The sequence below is a fragment of the Numida meleagris genome, chromosome 1 (genome assembly GCF_002078875.1).
Source record: "Numida meleagris isolate 19003 breed g44 Domestic line chromosome 1, NumMel1.0, whole genome shotgun sequence".
Lineage (NCBI taxonomy): Eukaryota > Metazoa > Chordata > Aves > Galliformes > Numididae > Numida > Numida meleagris.
The window spans coordinates 23,192-42,949 of record NC_034409.1 but is presented as its reverse complement, the minus strand read 5'-3'; the positions used below and the strand labels follow the sequence as shown (position 1 = coordinate 42,949).

Genomic DNA, 19,758 nt, shown 5'->3' with positions numbered 1-19,758 from the left:
AACATGGACAAGAATCCATGTAGACACATACTGCAATATGGGTGTCTATCTCCAAAGTGAGAACACTAAACAAAACATCTGGTCTGAAGTGCTTGGCTTTTTCCAAACATTAATCTTAAGATTTCCTTCCGCCCCCAAATACAGACGTCAGAAGAAGAGCCATCAAATCCTTGCTGGAAAGCATGGATCACCACCCCACCAACAGGTCAGCACCTCGTGCTGCAAAGGCTGTCCATTCAATCAGGCTGGAGGACAGAAGCAACTTATGAGGAGCCATTAAACAAGAGCTATGGGTTAAAGCCTACTGTGGTTTTACGAAAATCACTTTACATTATGAGATGCTTAAAAAAAAGCCACACATTAACTATTCCGTGAGGTTTCTGAAATAAATTAAAGTTGCCATATCCACGTATGCATACAATATTGAAAAGTAAAAAGTAGAGGGTGAAATCTGTACCTCAGGTAGGACCGAAGCGTCACCCAAAGGCTTCTGCTCTTCAGGATTCAGCGTCTCTCCTAACACACCTAGTGATAAAACGTACACGTCATCATCAGCAAATGAGTTACACAATAGACAAGTGGAAAGAAAACTCGTGGTACTGGAGATTCTCCAAATTCCCAGGCAGGAAATACAAAAGGTCAAGAGTTTGAGCAATGCACTTGGTCCAGATTTCCCCAGGCTCTGCAGATGCAAAACATCCTGCATTTACTGCACGCTGACATCACCTAAGTCTACATCATGTAAAACTGCACCAGAATAATTGAGAGACAAAGACACAGTGAACTAATGCACTTAAATCCTCTTCTTTTTGGAAGAGTATTTACTTATGAACCCTGCAGTTCCACCCCTTCTTTGAGAAAATAACTTTTTTTTCTAAGAGCTAACAGTTAATTCTCTCGTATTTCTAGAATACTTGAGCTCAAAACTCACAGGTGGTACACGATGGTTCCTTTGTTGTTAATAAATAAAAAAATATAGAAAATTTATTAATAAAGTGCATTAAGAAACCAAGGTTGTAAACATAAGCCATTAAACACTAGGAAGCACCAGAGCTTATAGCTGCACATTCAGTTTCAGTTTTGCTATCCTATATATATTTACAATAAAAGCATATGCATTCAAGCAATTAAGTAAGCGATCATCTCTTCACACCGTGCAAGAAGGCAGAGATATGGAGCACTTCAATAGGGCAGTCTTGATTTTTAGAATTTGGAGCATGGGAGAGGGATGTCTGGTAATACCCAAGGCAAAAAAAAAGCTTATTAGCTCTCAGACAGGAACTCAGTACTTCATCTTATCTTAAGTCTCTTCTGCACAACACTCAGTAGCCTCTGCAGCCTCCTTCAAAATCTTCTCCTTTCTCATCTTACGTACTTCCTTCTTTTCATGGATTCTCACTTGCCTGCATTAGCATTTTCTCTTTACCCTCTCCTTATCTTCTTTTTTAAATCTCCTCTACATCTTTAGATTTTGAATCCAAAGCTCTTCTTTCCAAATCACTTTGGACTTTTCCTGGCAGTTCTCCCATTTCCACAACGTGCTTTATTCTATGCCCTTACCTCCAGGTGTAGCAGAGCAGTCTGTGCAAGGGGCTGAATCTTCCCGAGTCTGCAGGTCTTGCATTTTCACCTCAGATCCACTGCTCTTGTTCTATTGGTGGAAGAAAACACACTTAGTTTTGAGCTACGGTCTTTGAATTAGCTCTCTTAGCTGCTGCTCAACCAAGCTTAGACCATAAACAGTCAATCACTACTTAAGACTCAACTCTGATGCCTAACAGAAATAACAGATAGTTTAGTTATGATATTAAGCAAGAGACTGGGATACATCTCAGCAAATTAGGATATCAGTTCAGATGTAGGATATTTTCCATTCTGAGAAGCCCACTTCCTGCTCTCCTGGCAGCGGCTGGACATCTGCCAGCCGATGGGAAGCTGCAGGTGAATTCCTTATTTTGCCTTTCTTATGCACCCAGCTTTAAAAAAAAGTCCAGAAATAAAAAAATCTCTTCCCCACTCGAGCTTGGAAAACAAGTTTCTTTTTTCAAAAAGACTGAAAACAAAATGAATAGAACTAACATTTGCTGCGAACTACCTCGACTGTAAGCACAGAGGGCCACCCAGTCAGACAAGGGCCATCTCCAGCCCCACGTTTTAGAGCACTTCTGCGACTGCCAGCTGAAATGGAATACACAGGATGCACCAAAACTATTTGTGTACGCGACCCAAACCCCTGTATTGGGCTTGAGTTCACAGATATTTTGGCCTGAAGTAATGGGTCAGGGCCTCAAGTGGAAGTACAGAGCTGTCCAAACATGAACACTACGTAAAAGCAATTTGTGTGGACTGTATAGTTATTTACATATGCATGTGGTGTTGGAATGGACACCTCCAGCATTGGATTCACCAACTGTTTTTGCAATACCTACCTTGGTCAAGGTGAGTCGTATGCTACAGCACCTGTTCTCTCCACTGACTCTAAAGGGGCTCTAGGAGATGGCTGAAAGGCTTACATCTGCTCTTGGAAAGACCACGAGCATGCACGTGTTGATGTGTGTGTACCTGCTGAGCCACCAGCTTACACCCCAACACCAGGCAGCTGGAACGCACGGCTCTGAGTAAAGCAGGACGTACTGACTCTGCACTTGCAAGTCCCAAATGCCAAATTTCGCCCTGATTACTCCATAGCAATAAACGCTTAAGGAAACTGTCTTTGGCATATCCGCATGTATCCACTGCTCTTGAAACGAGTTCAGAGGAGGCTACCAAGATGAGCAGAGGGCTGGAGCACCTCTCCTAGGAAGAAAGGTTGAGGGAACTGGGCTTGTTTAGCTTGGAGAAGAGAAGGCTCCAGGAAGACCTCACTGTGGCCTTCCAATACTTGAAGGGAGCACATAAACAGGAGGGGGAACGATTGTTTACGAGAGCGGATAGCAATAGGACAAGGGGGAATGGTTTTAAACTGAGACAGGGGAGATTTAGGTTAGATATTAGGAGGAGGTTTTACACTCAGAGGATGGTGACGCACTGGAACAGGTTGCCCAAGGAGGTTGTGGATGCCCCGTCCCTGGAGGCATTCAAGGCCAGGCTGGACGTGGCTCTGGGCAGCCTGGTCTAGTGGTTGGTGACCCTGCACTCAGCAGGGGATTGAACCTCAATCATCTTTGAGGTCCTGTTCAACCCAGGCCATTCTATGATTCTGTGATTCATTCTACGATCCTATGTAACACCTTCCGTCCCCATTTTTAAATCAGAAGCCAATAAGAAAAGTCAATAAACATGATGCTTGACCTTATGCTATACACTCACTGGTGGAGCAGAGGAGCTGGAGACTTTATCCTACCAACTCTCTCTGCGTTGCAGAGGACCGTATTAGGTAAGAACCAGCATCATCATCTTCCCCCTGCTGGCAGATGGGAGCAGAGCAGAGCAGTCTGGAAAGAGCCCAGACCTTGCTCTAAGCTGACAATTCTACAGCTTCTTAGGACAGATACAGAGGCAGCCATCTCCATCACCTTGCTGATGGAACACGAAGCAAAGCAGAAGGCATCCAAACCTGCCTGCAGTTCTGCCCAAAGCTGTTCGTGGTGGAAGCATGCAAAGATGCACTCTAAATCTTCTGTTTGACAAAGAGAACTCAGCTTGCCCCGTTCAATCTGCCAGACCCCCACTGGGGCAGTAGGGATGGGCAGGGTTTGAAAGGCATCCTGTAATGACAGCTGAGCCTCTGGAGCTGTATTTCCTGAGAACTCCCTCAGTTTAGCCTATGATTTTGCAAAAGAACTAACTCACAAGAGGTAGAAAATAGCAGGAATACGGATTGGGCAGATGAAGGACACAAGAATTCCAAACAGACAGCAAAGGGAAATGCGTTCTGATAAGAGCACAGGACAAACAGTATTTGGAAGCTATTTCTGTCTTTCGCCATTAATCCAGTTAATAATAACCTTCCAAAGAGGATTGTTAAAAAAGGCCATCCCAGCTTAGCTGTTTTAAGGCCAGTCCTTGACCTGCTTTGGTTTTGACTTTTTTCAGCCGCTTAATCATTACCTCTGCATTTTCTGCAACCATTGCAGCTTCCTGCTGAGGCTCCTGGAGAACAAGCTGGGATCTCCCTGAAACATCTAAAAAAAGAGACACGCATTAAACAACTTGTTTGAAAATTAAAACTCTCATTTAGGAAGTAATATAATATTCTCCCGGGAACATCAGAGAACAGGACATACAGCTTACGTAGTGAAAAAATATCACGCTGTCATTGGACCATGTGTTATTTTTTTTCCTCTGAAAGAAGAGAACTACCAAAGCACAATACAGATTTCAAGCACCTTTCAGAAAATAAGAAATTATTGCTCTTTTCTCCTGAGAAAGGAAAATGGGGAGGGACACGATGATCTCTTCTCCCCCGTAACCAGTGACAGGATGCATAGGAATGGCACAAAGCTGCACAAGAGAAGATTCAGACTGAGTATTTGGAAACCCTTCTCTACTATGAGGGTGGGCCAACACTGGAACAGCCTTCCTAGGGAGATGGCTGGTGCCCCGTGCTCAACAATGTTCAAGAGCCATTTGGATTCCACTTTCAGTAATGTGCTCCAAATTTCTGGTAGCCCTGATGTGTTCAGGCAGCGGGACTTGATCTTTTTGGTCCCTTCCAAATGAACGATTCTACTCAGTTCTTACTTAGGTTGAAACCAAAAGGCAGCTGATAAAGTTTCAAGGTGGTTTTTTGTCTGCTGTGTTTCTTTTTAAACAAAAAAAACAAAACTTTCTCATAAAGGAGTGGAAAGAAATCACTGTTGTAGCAGAATACTTCAAATTTCATTGGGATAAAAGCAAAACGAGAAATTGTAAAAAAACGGAGAAGAATAAGACACTGAAGGGCCACTGTCCAAGTCAAGAATGGTACAAGAATTCAGCTGCTGTTTGAGCCAGGAGGTTTTTACCCTTATATTTCCGAAAACTGGCATACAAACAGCACTTAGGACAGGCATGGCACTGTACCAGGTATGATGAAACGACCAGCTTGGTAGCTAAGGGGAGAGAGCAGTATTGTCTGGCTGGCTGGAAAAGCTTTAGACAGCCTCACATAAAGCCCTCAGACAAGCTCCTGATGTACCAGGAGCTTGCCATTCTGGCAATGGCAGAAGGCAGCGGGTCAGCAGGACTGCGCTACAGAGACCTTCTGTTCAACACCATTCCTACCCTCCTGTGGCAGCTGGGAACTTTGGCACCAAGACCTCCTGAGGAGCTGTCATAGAAACTAAGCCAAGCAGAAGGCAATCCAGTGATCCTTAGGCTACTGAGAGCCCTCTTCACCAAAATATTGTGCTTACTCACCCTGCAGATTCTGCACTGCCGTGCTGCTCTCTGCAGACAGCACCAACAGCCGGCCAACGTCCTGCTTCAGCTGATCGTTCTCAGCTGCAAGGGCAGCATAGCTAGATTGCAGCTCTTGTTCAGCTGCCTTAAGACAACTGATCTGTAGGTTTTTCTCTTCCATCTCCAGTCTCTGTTTCTGCTCCAAGCCTCTATACCTCTCTAATTCTGCTTGTGCTGCTCTTGCCTCTTCCAGCTGCTCTGAAAGACGCTGCACCTCCTCCTGCAAGCGATGGGAGCACAGCTTCCTCTCGGCCACTTCCAGCTCCATCTTCTCTCTGAGATCCTGAGACTCTCGCCTCTCTGCATCCAGCACATCTTTCAGAGAGCTCAGATCCACTGCCATCTTCTGGCACTGATCTCGGAGCACCTGTGAAAGGATATGGAAATTAATTAAACTCTGACTTAGATCAACACAGCACCAAAGCACAGTCCCTGAACTGCATCTTAAAGTCACCATTACCTCCTTTTCAAATATTTTAGCAGCAGAAAGAAGGAAATAAACACGGCAGAACTCTCCATTTGTTAGAGAGAACCTGCCCTGCTATTTGCAGCTTAAAAGGAAATAACACTCCGAGAAACAAGAGCTCTCAATGTGAGTACAGAAAAGAAAAACATCTATTTAGAGCAAGAGGATAGGACAGGAAGGAAACAGTACAACAGGGGCCATGAGTTCTCTCTTAGAGGAAAGAAAGTGTCTCAAGAAGGGGAGGAAGGACTAGGACAACAAGAGGGAGAATTCAACAGTTACAGAGGGCAGTTAACAAGCAGAACAAATGAGTGTACCTGAAATTATGTCAAAAAAAAGCCTGAAACAGGGACCTAGAGGCAACACAGGGCTCCACGCTACACCCTGTGGCTTGTGGAAGACCTCAGCAAGCTGGCAGACACTGAGCAGAGATTTAAGCCAACGGGGGAAGAGATGCAGCCCCCAGAGCTGTGCCACAATTCCTTCTATCAAACTTCCTCCTCCTGGGCTATGGGTGGCCAGCAGGGCTGGCTCCTGAGGAGGGTGATGAGGAGCTCCCTTTGCCCTGGGGGTAGGAGGAGCAGCTTCTGCCCCACGGCCTCAGGGAATGAGCGTACCAGGGAACCGGAATCCAGCTGATGCACTGCACCACTACCCCTGAGACTGACACAGCAGAAGTCTCCTCGAAGGGGTGGAGATATTGAGAAGCTGTGAGATTGGAAACACAAAGGCATCCATCGTGGGTCTGCACTGCAAGTGGCTTCACTTGGTTTAGCTGCACTAATATTACTTCTTACCGGGTAACGATGCAAAATTTGTTTTACTGACCTTCCTATGGTACAATCCCTGCTTTTCTGTTCGTTCTCATGTATAGGTGGATAGCAGCTACAAGAACATACTCTTTGTAAGAGGAAATAGTTATGACTGACAGCGTAGTGTGGAGAAATACAGGAGTAGGAAGACAGCAAAGGGGCTGAGCAGCAGGAGCACAGAGCAGGACGTGGGGAAGGCACGAAGGGATCACAGAACGGAGGTACGCACTGGAGACCCAAAGGCCATCAGCACTTCACCAGAGATAGGCTAAAAAATGCAGTTGTGGATCTGGAGAGAACAGGTTTGAGGAGTAACAAAATGGACAAGGAGCACTCCGTGATGTACTGCATGACATACAGACAACAGCTATGACACAAAAGACAGCACGCACAGTGAAATCAGACGCAGCATGAGCTTGTGGACTAATGAAGAGGGGTAAAAACCATCTCAGCAAACATAAAAATGGCTCCACGTGGATCCTGGATCGAGGAACAAGCCACCAACACCAAATGCCTCCTGTTTGGAGATCTGTGGTGCTGACAGCTCGCTGCATCCCTCATCCTCAACCAGATGGAAGCCGTGAACTTTGAGGGGGACCATAAAGCTTAACTTACATCAGGAGATGCGTGTAATAACAATATTATTACTGCAACATTTTCTGTGTAGTGGCTTTCATTCTATTTCCGTTTCTGCAGCAATTAAGTCTGTCCTCTTCTTTGAAAGGGAGGAGTATCTTAATGAATCTCAGAGCTCAGGGAGCTGCCAGCTGATTCCGTGCTGCAACCCTTGTGCCAGCAATAAGCTCATCCGGTAACTTCTAAGCTACTGACAAAGCTCTTCCAACTATTCAGACACGTGAGAGTAAGGCAGTAAACACACGAAAGGGTACCTGGTTTTGTTGCTCAGCCGCACGTAGCTCCTGCTGCAGCAGTTCTACCACCTGAGTTTGTCCCAGCAGAGCTTCTTCTCGCTCCTCCAGCTTCCTCCGAAGCGTACGCAGGTTCTGTGAGAGAAGGGTCTGTAACAGTCTCTGAGAGGCTAATGCAGGCCCCCTAGCTTCATCCATCCGCTCGCTTCTTGCAGCAGTGATTTTAATGGCCCTAATAACTTTGCTCCTATTGACATTTATCCTGGAACCAAGGTGCAGGGAGAAGAGCTCGCTGCTGTTTCACACACAGCGGATGACAGCACTGGAACTGTATTCTTAACATTAACTACATTCCTACCTGCGACAAAGGAAGTTTTATAGCAAGACAGCAGACTGAAGCTGGAACTCTGGAAGTCTGAAATATCAGCCTAGAAGCAACCAAACAACCCCAAGCCATCAGCTCCCAGCTCCTCACACCCCTGCTCAGTAACTTTGCTGAGAACGGCTTTTCCAGTGCGTCCTCTGACTAACAAGATGTATTTTCTTTTCTCCTCTTCATAGCAAGGTGATCGTAACAAACGTACCTGCTGCACCTCTGCTTCCTGCTCTGCCTTGGCTGCCATCCTCAGCAACTCAGCTTGGTGCTGGTGAGCCTGCTGCTCGAGGAGAGCTTCCTTCTCCTGAATTACTTCCTGCAGTGAGCCCAGCTGAAAATAGAAACCAAAATACAGTACCCAGAGAGGAAAAAAGAAACAAGCAAACAGAAACCAAGAGGGTTATGAGCGTGACAGACGCCCAGGCATGCTTTCAACACCAGCACATCACAGGTGTCTGGTGATGTCTGCAGCCTGGCAACCCTCTGTGTTGCTTTGGTCAGACACTAACTTCATCATTGTAATATACAGACATTAACCGATGAGATCTCAGATCCCTTATAGCAAAGACTGTACATTTTCATTTATAAATGTGCAGAATGATAAAACACAATCACTGAGTAAGTATGAGGTAAAACTTCTGGTTTTGTATTTGCACAGGATCCAGCCCACTTCACAGATCAACAGCTAAAACCCACACCCAGAGCACGAACATCAATCCCTCCATAAACAACCACAACAGCAGCAGCTGCTAGGTGATAACAAGCTCGTCTGCTCATCCCCAGCAAAGCAGAGAGAGGCAATGGTGGGGATGGGAGAACCTCCAAAACTGAGCACAGGGCAGCAATAAGCCACCAAAACCCACCCACGCAAACCCTGAAGCACAACAGCAGGCAGGACCCAAATCCCAACCCAGAGCGAGGGCTTCCCTGTCCACCCCCATCCTGGGGCTGCTTCCCCACCTCCTCCTCGGAGAGCCACCTCTGTCATTATCCAAGTGTGAAACTCATTGAAAGAACTCAACTGCCGAGCTCCTTTTGCACAAAGTGGTGGATACTACTGAGGGATATAAGGTGGGAAGCAGCCAAAGAGCACTCTGGGGTCACACACACCAATTGTGGGATGTTTGGAAGAAGAACCAAAGGCGTGGAAGTGCATGGATCTAGGATGTTTGGGGAGGAGCAAGCATAAATAGATGGCAATGGTATCAAAAAAGCAAGTTGTGTGTAACAGCAGCTGGTGGATACGCCTGCCTGGCCATACCCTGCATCTGATCAGCACTCTGTCTTATTGAATTCCATTTCTAACTGTCTTTCTTTTCTGTGGGAGACACTTTCTGTCCTCCAAGGGGAAATGGGTCTGAGAGCATCATCAGAGTCAGGCTGGGGGTCAAAGGGCTCATGTGTCTGTGGTGCCAGCAACTGGAGCAGGTGAGAGCGTGCAGCTGAATGCATAATCACCAGCCAACTCCAAGCCAGATCATCTGGTAAGTAGAATCATAGAATCCTTAGAGTTGGAAGGGACCTTTAAAGGTCATCTGGCCCAACTCCCTGCAATGCACAGGGACACCACAGCTCCATCAGGTTGCCCAGGGCCTGATCCAGCCTCACCTTGAAAGTCTCCAGGAAAGGGGCACCCAGCACATCACTGGGCAACCTGTGCCAGTGCCCCACCACCCACACTGGGAAAGACTTTTTCCTTATATTCTACCTAAATCTCCCCTCCTTGAGCTTGAAGCCATTTCCCCTTGTCCTATCACCACAGACCCTGCTACAGAGTCTGTTCCCTTCTCTCCTGTAGCTCCCCTTTGGATACTGAAGGCCGCTCTCAGGTCCCCTCGGAGCCTTCTCCTCCCCAGCTGCACAGCCCCAGCTCTCAGCCTGTCTTCACAGGAGCTGTTCCATCCCTGACAGCATTTTTATGGCCCTTCTCTGGATGCTCTCCAACAGGTCAGTGTCTCTCCTTTGCTGAGGACTCCCCATATGGACACAGTGCTCCAGGAGAGGTCTCCCAGCGCAGAGCAGAGGGGCAGATCCCCTCCCTCAAAAGGGGAAGAGGGAAGCAGGATACATGGGGAATAGCACCCAAGGTCAAGATCACAAGCAGACTTGGCTGCTGGATGGCCAAGGGAGCTCCAGCTGTACCAGATGGACCACAGCAAACCCTAAAAGCAAGACCTGCTTCTGAGTATTTTCACATCTCTGAGGGGGAGACCGCAGGGAGCCAGTTAGCAGAGAGAAGGGCGTGCAAGTGTGTATTATGAGTGCCCTTGTGTATCCTCACCTCTCCAAGGAGAGCAGCACGGAGGGTTGGCTGTCAGAGGGACCAGGGGAATCCCAGTCAGCTCTGTGTGTGTGTGTGTGAGAGCAGCAGGTCTGTGCCTACAGGTGGAAGAAGACAAAACCAGTCCTGTGGTTTTGCATGTCCACATGCCAGGAACTGGGGAGACTGGGGTCCAGGGGCTGACTTCTGGGCAGACCGAGTGCCTGAGCACAGCTGCTGGTAGGATCCACAACCTGCAACTCTGCAGACTCTCACCATTCTCTCATCTGAGCTAACAGAAACAGGTATTTTGTGCTCGTACAGGTGCTGTGCCATATGGCTGTCTGTGCACACACAGATACACTGTTCACACACAGCTGCCAGGAACTGTGCCCTCAGGCTGGACCTGGGGTCCTGGAGCCGTGGTAGTCTGGTTTCTGTCAAGAGTGCTGGATTTGGCCACGTCCCCTAGCAGCAGTGTGTCACCAGGAACAACCCTCTCTCTTGAATTACACCAGTGTAAACGGTGGGGTGAGAAACACACATAGTCAGAAAAACAGCATTTCTTTTCGTGTACCTGTGTTGCATACTTGATTTCAGCATCTTTCAGATTCATCCTGGCTAGAGCCAGCTGCTCCTTCAGATCCCGAACAGTCTCTTCTTGCTCCCTGAGCTGCTCTTCCAGACCTTCAGCTTCGTCCCTATGCTCTTCCCTTGCATTTTGGTTACTCTGACACTGCAAGAAAGCATTAGGAAGAAAAGAAACATAAGAAAGAAAACTATGGGTATTACTGTCCATTTTGAAAAAACAGAAGACCACAAAAAAAAAAAAACACAGAAACCACTACTGCACTTGTCTTCTAACCATATGCTTATTCTTATTACTTTAAAAATATATTTTTTTTTCTTTTTGTCTTCATTCCTTTGCCAGTACGACCCTTTCATTTCAATAGTTGTGCCACCTTCTTGGTGCCTACCCTCCTGACGTAGCTCTAGGAGGAAATGATGTTTCCCCTAAGCCTGGCTCAGCACTGTCACCAACTCACTTCGTGTGCCTTCAAGACGTCTAAGTCACTGACAAAAACACTGAAGAGAAGTGGCCCTAAAATGGAGCCCTGCAGAACCCCACCAGCGACCGGCCGCCAGCCTGATGGGACCACACCAACTCCTGGAACCTGACCATCAGCCAACTGCTCACCCCCTGCACTGTGGTTTTGGCTAGCCGTGTGCTGGATGCTTTGTCCAGAAGGATGCTGTGAGAAACAGCCTCAAAGTTTTACTGAAATCTAAGAAAACAGACATCAACCCTCGGTCAGCGAGGTGGGGACCTCGTCTTCAAACAAGATGCAGTTTGTGAAACAGGACGTGCCCCTCGTGAGCCCACATTCCCTTTGCCCAATGACTTTTCAGGACTGTCTTCCAGGTGTTTTTCAATTAGCAGCCAGCCTAACAGCTCACATTTCAGTATCACTCACGCTCACCTTCTGGCTTTCCCCACAATTTTTAACTTTTTTTTTTTTTCCTCTCCCCAGTGTTTCTAACCACCTTTATCTCCTCTGCTTTGGTGAAGATCGCCCGATGTGCTGTGACCTCTCTGGGGGTCTCATTCCTCTTGCCAACTCATACAAACTTTCTCTAAAAAGATGACGTGACCAGCAGAACAATTTCCAAAGTTCTCACACAGTTAGCAGCACCCATGGTAGCTTCCAGCTAGCAGTTAGCAGCTTCTTTAATATCCTGGTAGGGGACATTCTTTCCCCGTGCTCTTACCCAGGTTTACACAAACGGGTCCTGTTAACCATGAAACGCTGCAGAGGCACAGGAAGCTACATGGCTTAGAAATACAGCCTTACGTGTAAGTTACTGCTTTTCAACTTTAATGTCCTCCTTCCTTCTTGTATTCCAGCCTACCTCCCCTTTCCTTTGCTGTGCTCACAGAACAGGTAACCTTTGAAAACCTACAGCTCAGACACGGATGTGATTTCTGCAAGAACTTCACAACAGAGCACTGAAGACATGCAACGTGAAACTGAGCAACACCATTGGAGACCAAGCTGTGCACCCCAAGGAGATCTGTAGTGCAGAGAAGCTGGACAGATCAGCTTCCTGCAGCAGACATCCTTGCTGGAACTATGAATGTCCTGCTAACAACAGAGAGAGATGGAACCAACTAATTCACTGGGACCTGAACCGAAGTGCAACCCCAGATTATCTGTAGAAGCTAACAACTTTTAAGTAGCCCTGCTCCCCCAGCCTTAGCACACACTTGCTCTTCTGGTACAGCCTGTGCAGGCAGTGGTGGGCCCTTCTCCGTCAGCTCCTCGATGCGTTTGTTCAGAGATGCCAGCTTGGCTTTGGCCTGAAGTTTCAGCTTCATCAGCTTTGCATCCGCAGCCTCCCGTTCCTCCTGAAAGAGAAGAACAGAATCATCATAGAATCACAGAATTGCTCGGGTTGGAAAGGGCCTTCAAGATCATCAAGTCCAACCACAACCCAACCATCCTGCCCTAACTCTAACAACCCACCGCTAAATCATGTCCCTGAGCACCACATCCAAACAGTTTTTAAACACATTCAGGGATGGTGACTCCACCACCTTCCTGTTCCAGCGCTTCACAACTCTTTCTGTAAGGAAGTTTTTCCTGATCTCCAACCTAAACCTCCCCTGGTGCAGCTTGAGACCATTTCCCCTTGTCCTGCCACCTGTCACCACTGAGAATAGACCAGCCCCGCTCTCACTGCCATCACCTTTCAGGTATTTGAAGAGAGCAATGAGGTCTCCCCTCAGCCTCCTCTTCCCCAGACTAAACAGCTCCAGTTCCTTTAGTCACTCCTCATAGGGCATATTCTCCAAGCCCTTCACGGGCTGCGCTTAAAATCCCAATGCTATCCATCATCCTGAAAGCACCACTTGTAAAAGCTGCAGCTCTGTCAGTCTGCTTCTTTGCCCAGACCTTCCTTCTCACTACCAATGCTAATTAAAGCATTCAGGAAACAGATTTGCTCTGAAGTGCTACAGACAGCAAAATAGGTGTATGCTTCTGCTCCACCAGATTCCCTCCAGGAGACAGATCACTCAAGGGACATCTCCTAGAGGTTAGAACAAGTTAAATTTGACTTCCTCTACAATATGCAGTCCCTCAGCACTTCCTCTCCTGTGATGCCTCAGGATCAGCAATACATACATTTGTTTAAATGCCATAAAATCACCAGGCTGCTGGGTGGCTGCAGCACAGGTCTCTAATGCTCTGAACTGAAGCAAAAAAACCCCACTCACATACAAGATATTAGCACTTGTTAGAGCAACGAGGACTCCAAGTGTGCCTAAAGACTCTCCAAGACAAAAATGTGGATGCCACATCTTTATTTTAGAGGCAGCTACACCTAGGCAACGTGCACAGAAGCATTCCCACATCTCTTTGGTTGGGGCCCATTCTTTGGAATCCCAAGATCCTATGAATCTGACGCCCTCAGCGGTGCTGTATCTCGATGACAGAAGAAAATGCAAAGTGGCCTGCACAGAAAGCTGACACAGCATTTCACACTTGCTGCGAGGTCCTTGGGAAAAGAAATGGTACCTTGAGCGCAGTTTCCTTTTGCTGGAGCAGGGCATCCTTCTCTCGGATCAAATCCTTCAGCTGGACAACCAGCTTTTCCGTCTGCGCTAACCGTTCCAACAAGTCCTCGGGTGCCTCCTCCATGCTTCCTGCTCCCAGCTCTGAAGGTTCTACCTGAAACAGTGAAATGAGTGCCCTGGAGGAAGGAAGTCCGAACAGATGGCAGCACAGATCCAGCTGTCATCTTCAGTTCCACTCCTAAACGCTGCATTCTTGTTCCTCGTGAACATTTCATGCAGCCTACAGAACTATACATGATTACGTGAAGCAGTGGGAAAAGGTCAGGATACCCTTGGGGAAAAAAAGAATGAAAAAAGAATGCATGCATCTTTGATGAACACAGGAAAGCTGAAGCGAGTGGCTCTCGGGAGATGCTATCACTCACGTGCTCTCCACTGCCCCAGGTACTAAAGAGCAGCACGCAGGTCAAAGTCTTCTTGTGGCACCCAACTGTGCAGAGTTCCCCTTCCCGCCATGCAGAACCATTAGGACCTGAAAGTCTTTCTTCATTCTAATTCTAATATTTTTTTCTAGCATCATCTCGAGATTTCGAAACTAAGTAGATTTTGGTCTGCCCCACATAAGTGCTGACTTAAGATGCTGGGAATACAGGAGAAGCAGAGTGGAACATCAGCTCAGTAGCTCAGTTAAGCACTCAGCAGCAAAGAAGGAGGAAACAGTCCTCACTGCAGCCAGATGGTTTATACTCCCAAAACTATTCCTCTGTCAGGTCTGGAAGTCTTTCCACTACAGCGTACTTACAGTGGCAGAGGATTCAGATTCAGTAACTGCATCTCCACCGTCACCGGACAGCTCTTGTAGAACAGTATTTGCTAAACCTGACAAGCGGCTCAGCATCTTCAGCCTGAAACAAAGCAAAGAGTCAGGATACAGCCAAAACTGCTGGGCAAAAACAACAAAAAAAAAAAGGCATCCCTCCATGCTGATCTCTAATGTCACAAAGGAGACCGGGCTTATGGAGAATACAATTCTTCTGCAAAGAGAACATGGTGGTTTACCTCAGCTCATTGAGTTCTCACGCTTCTGCCTTTCCCATCCCCTTCCCCATCCCGCCTGGGGAGAGAGAGCAAGCAGCTGCGTGGTGCTGAGCTGCCTGCCAGGGTTAAACAGCAACAGAGAGAGCAGTAAAACCTCAGGAATCACACTGGGTTTACGTGACAAGGTTTTGGCTGCGGGGGTGCCCTCTGTCAGAGGAGTGCAGGAGCTGCTTCACAGCAGAGACAGCTCCACATGCCTGGTGCACCTCTGGGAGAGCAGACTGAAGGAAGGGGAAGAAATGCTGTGCCACTCAGAGAAAGAGAACACCAAGGTGGGTGCAGAAGGAGGGCAAGAGGTGCTCCAGGCACGGAACAGAAGTTCCCTGCAGCCTGCTGAGAGCAGCCCACTGCGGGGCAGGTGGATGTGGCCTGAAGAGGCTGTGGCCCACAGAAAGGCCCCGCAGGAGCTGGCCCCATGGAGACAAGTTACACTGGAGCACATCATCAGACAGGAGCTGCAGCCCGAGGGGTCCCACGCTGGAGCAATCCATTCCTGAAGGATGTGCCCCATGGTGCAGAGCTGCGCTGGAGCAGCTCTTGAAGAGCCACAGCCTGAGGGAAGCCTGGGCAGGATCAGTTTGGGAAGGGCAGCATCTCATGGGAGGGACCTCATGGAGGAGTGTGGGAAGAGCCAGGATGAAGGAGTGCAGAGGCGAAGTGTTCTAAACTGAACGTGACTCCCATTCCCTCACACTGCTCAGAGAGAGGAGGCAGAAGGAGTTTTTATTTTGCTCCTAGTTCTCACTGCTCTAGCCTGACTGCAATAGGACATGCAAGTATCACATTAGATACAAACTCGAGCTTACGTTAAAATTAAGTTTTGAAGTGTCTGCTTAGCCAGAAGGACACTTCTGAAACTGGCCACAGTGATACACTCAATCTCTGTAAACGAACTCTTCCTCTCACATTGCACAAGAGAGAGAACACAGCTGCATCACTCCTGTGTGGCAGTCACAGCTTCTAACTACCTGACTTTACACAAAGCATTGCTCACACGTGTTTCTCTATCAGGAAGCAAAAAGGCCACGTGAACACCAACCTCTTTCATGGATGAGGAGCTCACAGGTCTGCTCGTTCAGTGGGGGAGAGGTTTCCAGGGCACTGGAACGCACGGGTCCTTCACACCATTCCTGTTTATCTCGTGGCTGCTGGCAGGCCGCAGGAACAAAGCAAGAAGAGAAGAAGAACAATTCATTTGATGGTAAGGAAATAAAACCACTCTCCTTCCTACACAGCACGCTCTGGGGCTACTGCAATCACTCGTCTGCAATAAGCATAGGAAGTGAAAACTCTCCCTTGTTCAGAAAATGTCATTTTTCTCGTTCTTGCAAACACACACTCTGATTTCTAATGCTTTTAGAAAACAAACTCGGGCTCTGCAGCCTGCAGAACAGAATTCCTGCACATGAGGCCACAGCTCCTCAAAGCCACAAATGCACAATAATTGGTAGAGCAGGGACATGGAGGAACACACAGCAGCACGGGCCCCAGGCACACACTTAGAAAGCAGCCCTGCAGAGAAACACCTGGGGGTGCTGGAGGACAACAGAGTGACCAGGAGCCAGCACCCCAACGACCAGCAGCATCCTGGGCTGCATTGGGAGCACTGCCAGGAGGGAGGTGCTATCCTTGCTCCCCTCCCAGCACTGGGGACACCACAGTTGGAGTTCTCTGTCCAGTCCTGGCCTCCTCCGGACAAGAGGGCTGCGAACTGCTCAAAGCAAACCCATGAGAATGTCACAGAACGGGAGAGCTTAGGAGGGAACCCTGAAGGTCACCTCGCCCAACTCCCCTGCTCAAGCTGGGTCACCCAGAACCTCTACTCCAGATCAGTTCCAGACAGCTTCCCAAGGAGGAAAACTCCACAGCTGCTCTGGGTTGTGCTAGGGCCTCGTCATCTACGCAGCAAATGAGCTCTTCCTGGTGTTCAGAGGTAATTTCCTGCATTCTAGTTTGTGTCCACTGCCTCATCCCATCCCTGGGCACCACTGCAGCTTGGCTCCATCTTCTCTGCACCACCCCAGAGGTGGAACTCAGGAACAGCTGAATTACTGTCCCAAAGCTGGGTCAGCAGACACACGAGTCTCACAGACTTGTGGCAGGAACAGCCTGGTGCTTGCACTTCCTATTTGCTTAGCATCATCGAGTCATCCCGGCTGGAAAAGATCTCTAAGATCATCGAGTCCAACCACCAGCTAACGCTATCAGACCCCACCACCACGCCACATCCCTCAGTGCCACATCCACACATCTCTTAAATACCTCCAGGGATGGCAGCAGCACCGCTGCCTGGTGCAGCCCATTGCAGTGCCTCACCACCCTTGTCCACCGAGACACTCTTCCAAACGTCCAATTTAAACCCTTCCTGGCACAACTTGAGGCCATGCCCTTGCATCCCATCACTTGTCACCTGAGAACAGAGACCTGCACCTCCTCGTTGCAGCATCCTGTCAGGCAGACGTAGAGCAATGAGTTCTCCCCTCAGCCCCCACTTCCCCACATGGGACTACCTGGATTTCCTCAGCTGCTGCTCAGAGATCTTCTTTTCCAGTCCCTTTGCCAGCCTCATTTTTCGAATGCATTCCAACAACTCACTTCCTTGTAGACAGACAAGCCCCAAACAGAATCCAGCACTGAGGCACAGCCCTAGGAGTGCCATACAGAGGGACGGGCACCTCCTGCTCCTGCTGCCCACACTGCTGCTGCTCCAAGCCAGGACACCACTGGCCTTCTTGTCCACCTGAGCACGCTGCTGCCTCGTGTTCAGCTGCTGACCAACACCCCCAGGTCCTTTTCCTCCAGGCACTTTTCTCCATACCAACACTGCTGCACACGGTTGTTATGACCCAGGCACAGGGCACTGCATTTGGCCTTGCTGAACAGCATCAACCCATCCTAACCACATCCCTCTGCAGATCTTCCTTCCAGTACTTAAAGGGGAGCTACAGGAAAGAAGGGAACAGACTCTTGAGCAGAGTCTGTGGAGATAGAACAAGGAAAAATGGCTTCAAGCTCAAAGAGGGGAGGGTTAGGTTGGATATAAGAAAAAAGTCTTTCCCAGTGAGGGCGGTAGGGCACTGGAACAGGTTGCCCAGAGATGTGGTGGGTGCCCCATCCCTGGAGACTGTCAAGGTGAGGCTGGATCAGGCCCTGGGCAACCTGATGGAGCTGTGGTGTCCCTGTGCACTGAAGGGAGCCGGACTAGCTGACCTTTAAAGGCCCCTTCCAAGTCTAAGGATTCTATGACTCCTAACCTCAGGCAGACCAATGTTCCTGCCTAAGCTGGTACCATCTGCAAACTTCCTGAGGGGGCACTCGACCACCTCGTGCAGATCACTGATAAAGTTGTTAAAACCACCCCAATCCTGGGGAGAGCCGCTGGTAAACAGCCACCAACGGGGTTTAACCCCAGTCCCACCCCTTTGGGCCCAGCGACGCAGCCCCTCTTCACCCAGAGAACAGCACCTCTGCCTGAGCCACAGCAAGCCTGTTCTAGAGCAAAACACCGCGGGAAACAAAACCAAACGCCGTGCTGAAGCTGAGCATACGGCAGGAAGGAATCACGCAGGGCTGGCCAACTCCCTCATCAACAGCAGGCAGCAAACACAGGAGGACGCACACAGCTCAGGGCACACTCCACTGCCTCACCCAGTGTGCAAACAGCGCCGCTGGCAGCGAGCAGCCTCTGCTCCTCTGGGCTCACACTGATCACAATCGGGTTCCACTGCCCCTCCGGGCTCACACCGATCTCAGTGCAGCTTCCACCACTCCCACGGGCTGACACTGACCGCAGTGCAGGCTCCATCACACCTCGGGGCTCACACGGACCTCACTCCAGATTTCCACTTTTTGCATACAACTAACAAAGACTTGTATATATACATACATACATACACTTATCCATTCCCATTTCTAAAGACAGGTTGCAGATAAAGAACTTGACAGCATCTTCCCCCTCGCTCGCCCTACTGTGGCTGCATTATACACCAATTAGTCTCCGTTCTTCGCTTTTTTCCTTCTCCCGGAGGCATTCGGGCGCTGCTGCCACCCCACAGCCCCAGGCGCAGCTCGGAGCCTCTGTGAGACGCGGACTGCAGCAGCACCTCAGGGCCTGCTCCCCGCCGCCCCGCGAAGCCGCCCCACGAAGCCACCCCGCCCCACGAGGCCACCCCGAGCCCAGAGGGCTGAACGCAGCCCGGGGCCGTGCGGGGACCGCCCGCAGCCGCAGGACAGCACCAGAGAACGGAGAGAAAGCACCAACCTACCGCGGCGCAGCACGCCAGCACAACCCAACCCACCTCGGCCACCTCAGCACCGGAACGCGCCGCCGCGGCTTCCGGCCCCTAGCCCCACCCCCCAGCAGGACAGCCAATCAGCTGCGGAGCTGAGGAGACCGCCCACAGCTGATCGCGGACACTTGGCACTAAACAGCCAATCCCGAGCCGGACTCGGAAGCCCCGCCCCATAACAAGGAAGCGACCAGTCAGGCGAGCCGGGGGGCGGGGCTTTCCCCTGCTCTGGAGGCCACGCCCCCTTCGTGGCCACGCCCCCTCCCGTCCCACCCACGGGTTCTGACCTCCCCGTCGCCGCTTCCGGCTTTGTTTCGCTTTAATGAGCTGGGAGAGAGCAATTTCTCTAATTACCAGCTGCCTACGGCTAATTTAGTTCACTTTCATCCTCATTACGTTTCGTTTATATGCCCTGGAGAAGGTAAATGGGAGTTGGCTCTGCTCAAACTGTTACCTGGTACCATTTGTACATGGGGTTGTACAGCCCCACACAGCCCTGTGCCCCCATACAGCCCCATGGCCCCACAGAGTCCTATGGCCCCATAGAGTCCTATGGCCCCCATACAGCCCCATGGCCCCCATACAGCCCCATGGCCCCATAGAATCCTATGGCCCCCATACAGCCCCAT

The 19,758-nt window shown here is 49.4% G+C and overlaps 1 protein-coding gene across 7 annotated transcripts in view; it reads right to left on the bottom strand.

The window, feature by feature from the left end:
* The window catches only part of GOLGB1 (golgin B1), a 41,157-nt gene extending 21,978 nt beyond the window's left edge, over positions 1 to 19,179 (bottom strand). For 2 of the 7 annotated variants that reach the window (XM_021384188.1, XM_021384195.1), the window contains exons 1-12: positions 19,106 to 19,162; positions 15,880 to 15,985; positions 14,545 to 14,647; positions 13,744 to 13,896; positions 12,432 to 12,572; positions 10,743 to 10,901; positions 8,114 to 8,236; positions 7,551 to 7,664; positions 5,341 to 5,749; positions 4,051 to 4,124; positions 1,561 to 1,651; positions 458 to 525 (exon numbers count right to left, since the gene is read on the bottom strand). In XM_021384188.1, coding sequence (XP_021239863.1) covers positions 458 to 525; positions 1,561 to 1,651; positions 4,051 to 4,124; positions 5,341 to 5,749; positions 7,551 to 7,664; positions 8,114 to 8,236; positions 10,743 to 10,901; positions 12,432 to 12,572; positions 13,744 to 13,896; positions 14,545 to 14,640 — 1,428 coding nt within the window. In that variant the 5' untranslated portion in view covers positions 14,641 to 14,647; positions 15,880 to 15,985; positions 19,106 to 19,162. Of the gene's footprint in view, positions 1 to 457; positions 526 to 1,560; positions 1,652 to 4,050; positions 4,125 to 5,340; positions 5,750 to 7,550; positions 7,665 to 8,113; positions 8,237 to 10,742; positions 10,902 to 12,431; positions 12,573 to 13,743; positions 13,897 to 14,544; positions 14,648 to 15,879; positions 15,989 to 19,101 lie in introns of all 7 variants that reach the window. The other 5 variants (XM_021384193.1, XM_021384189.1, XM_021384194.1 and 2 more) reach the window with 5 other exon arrangements.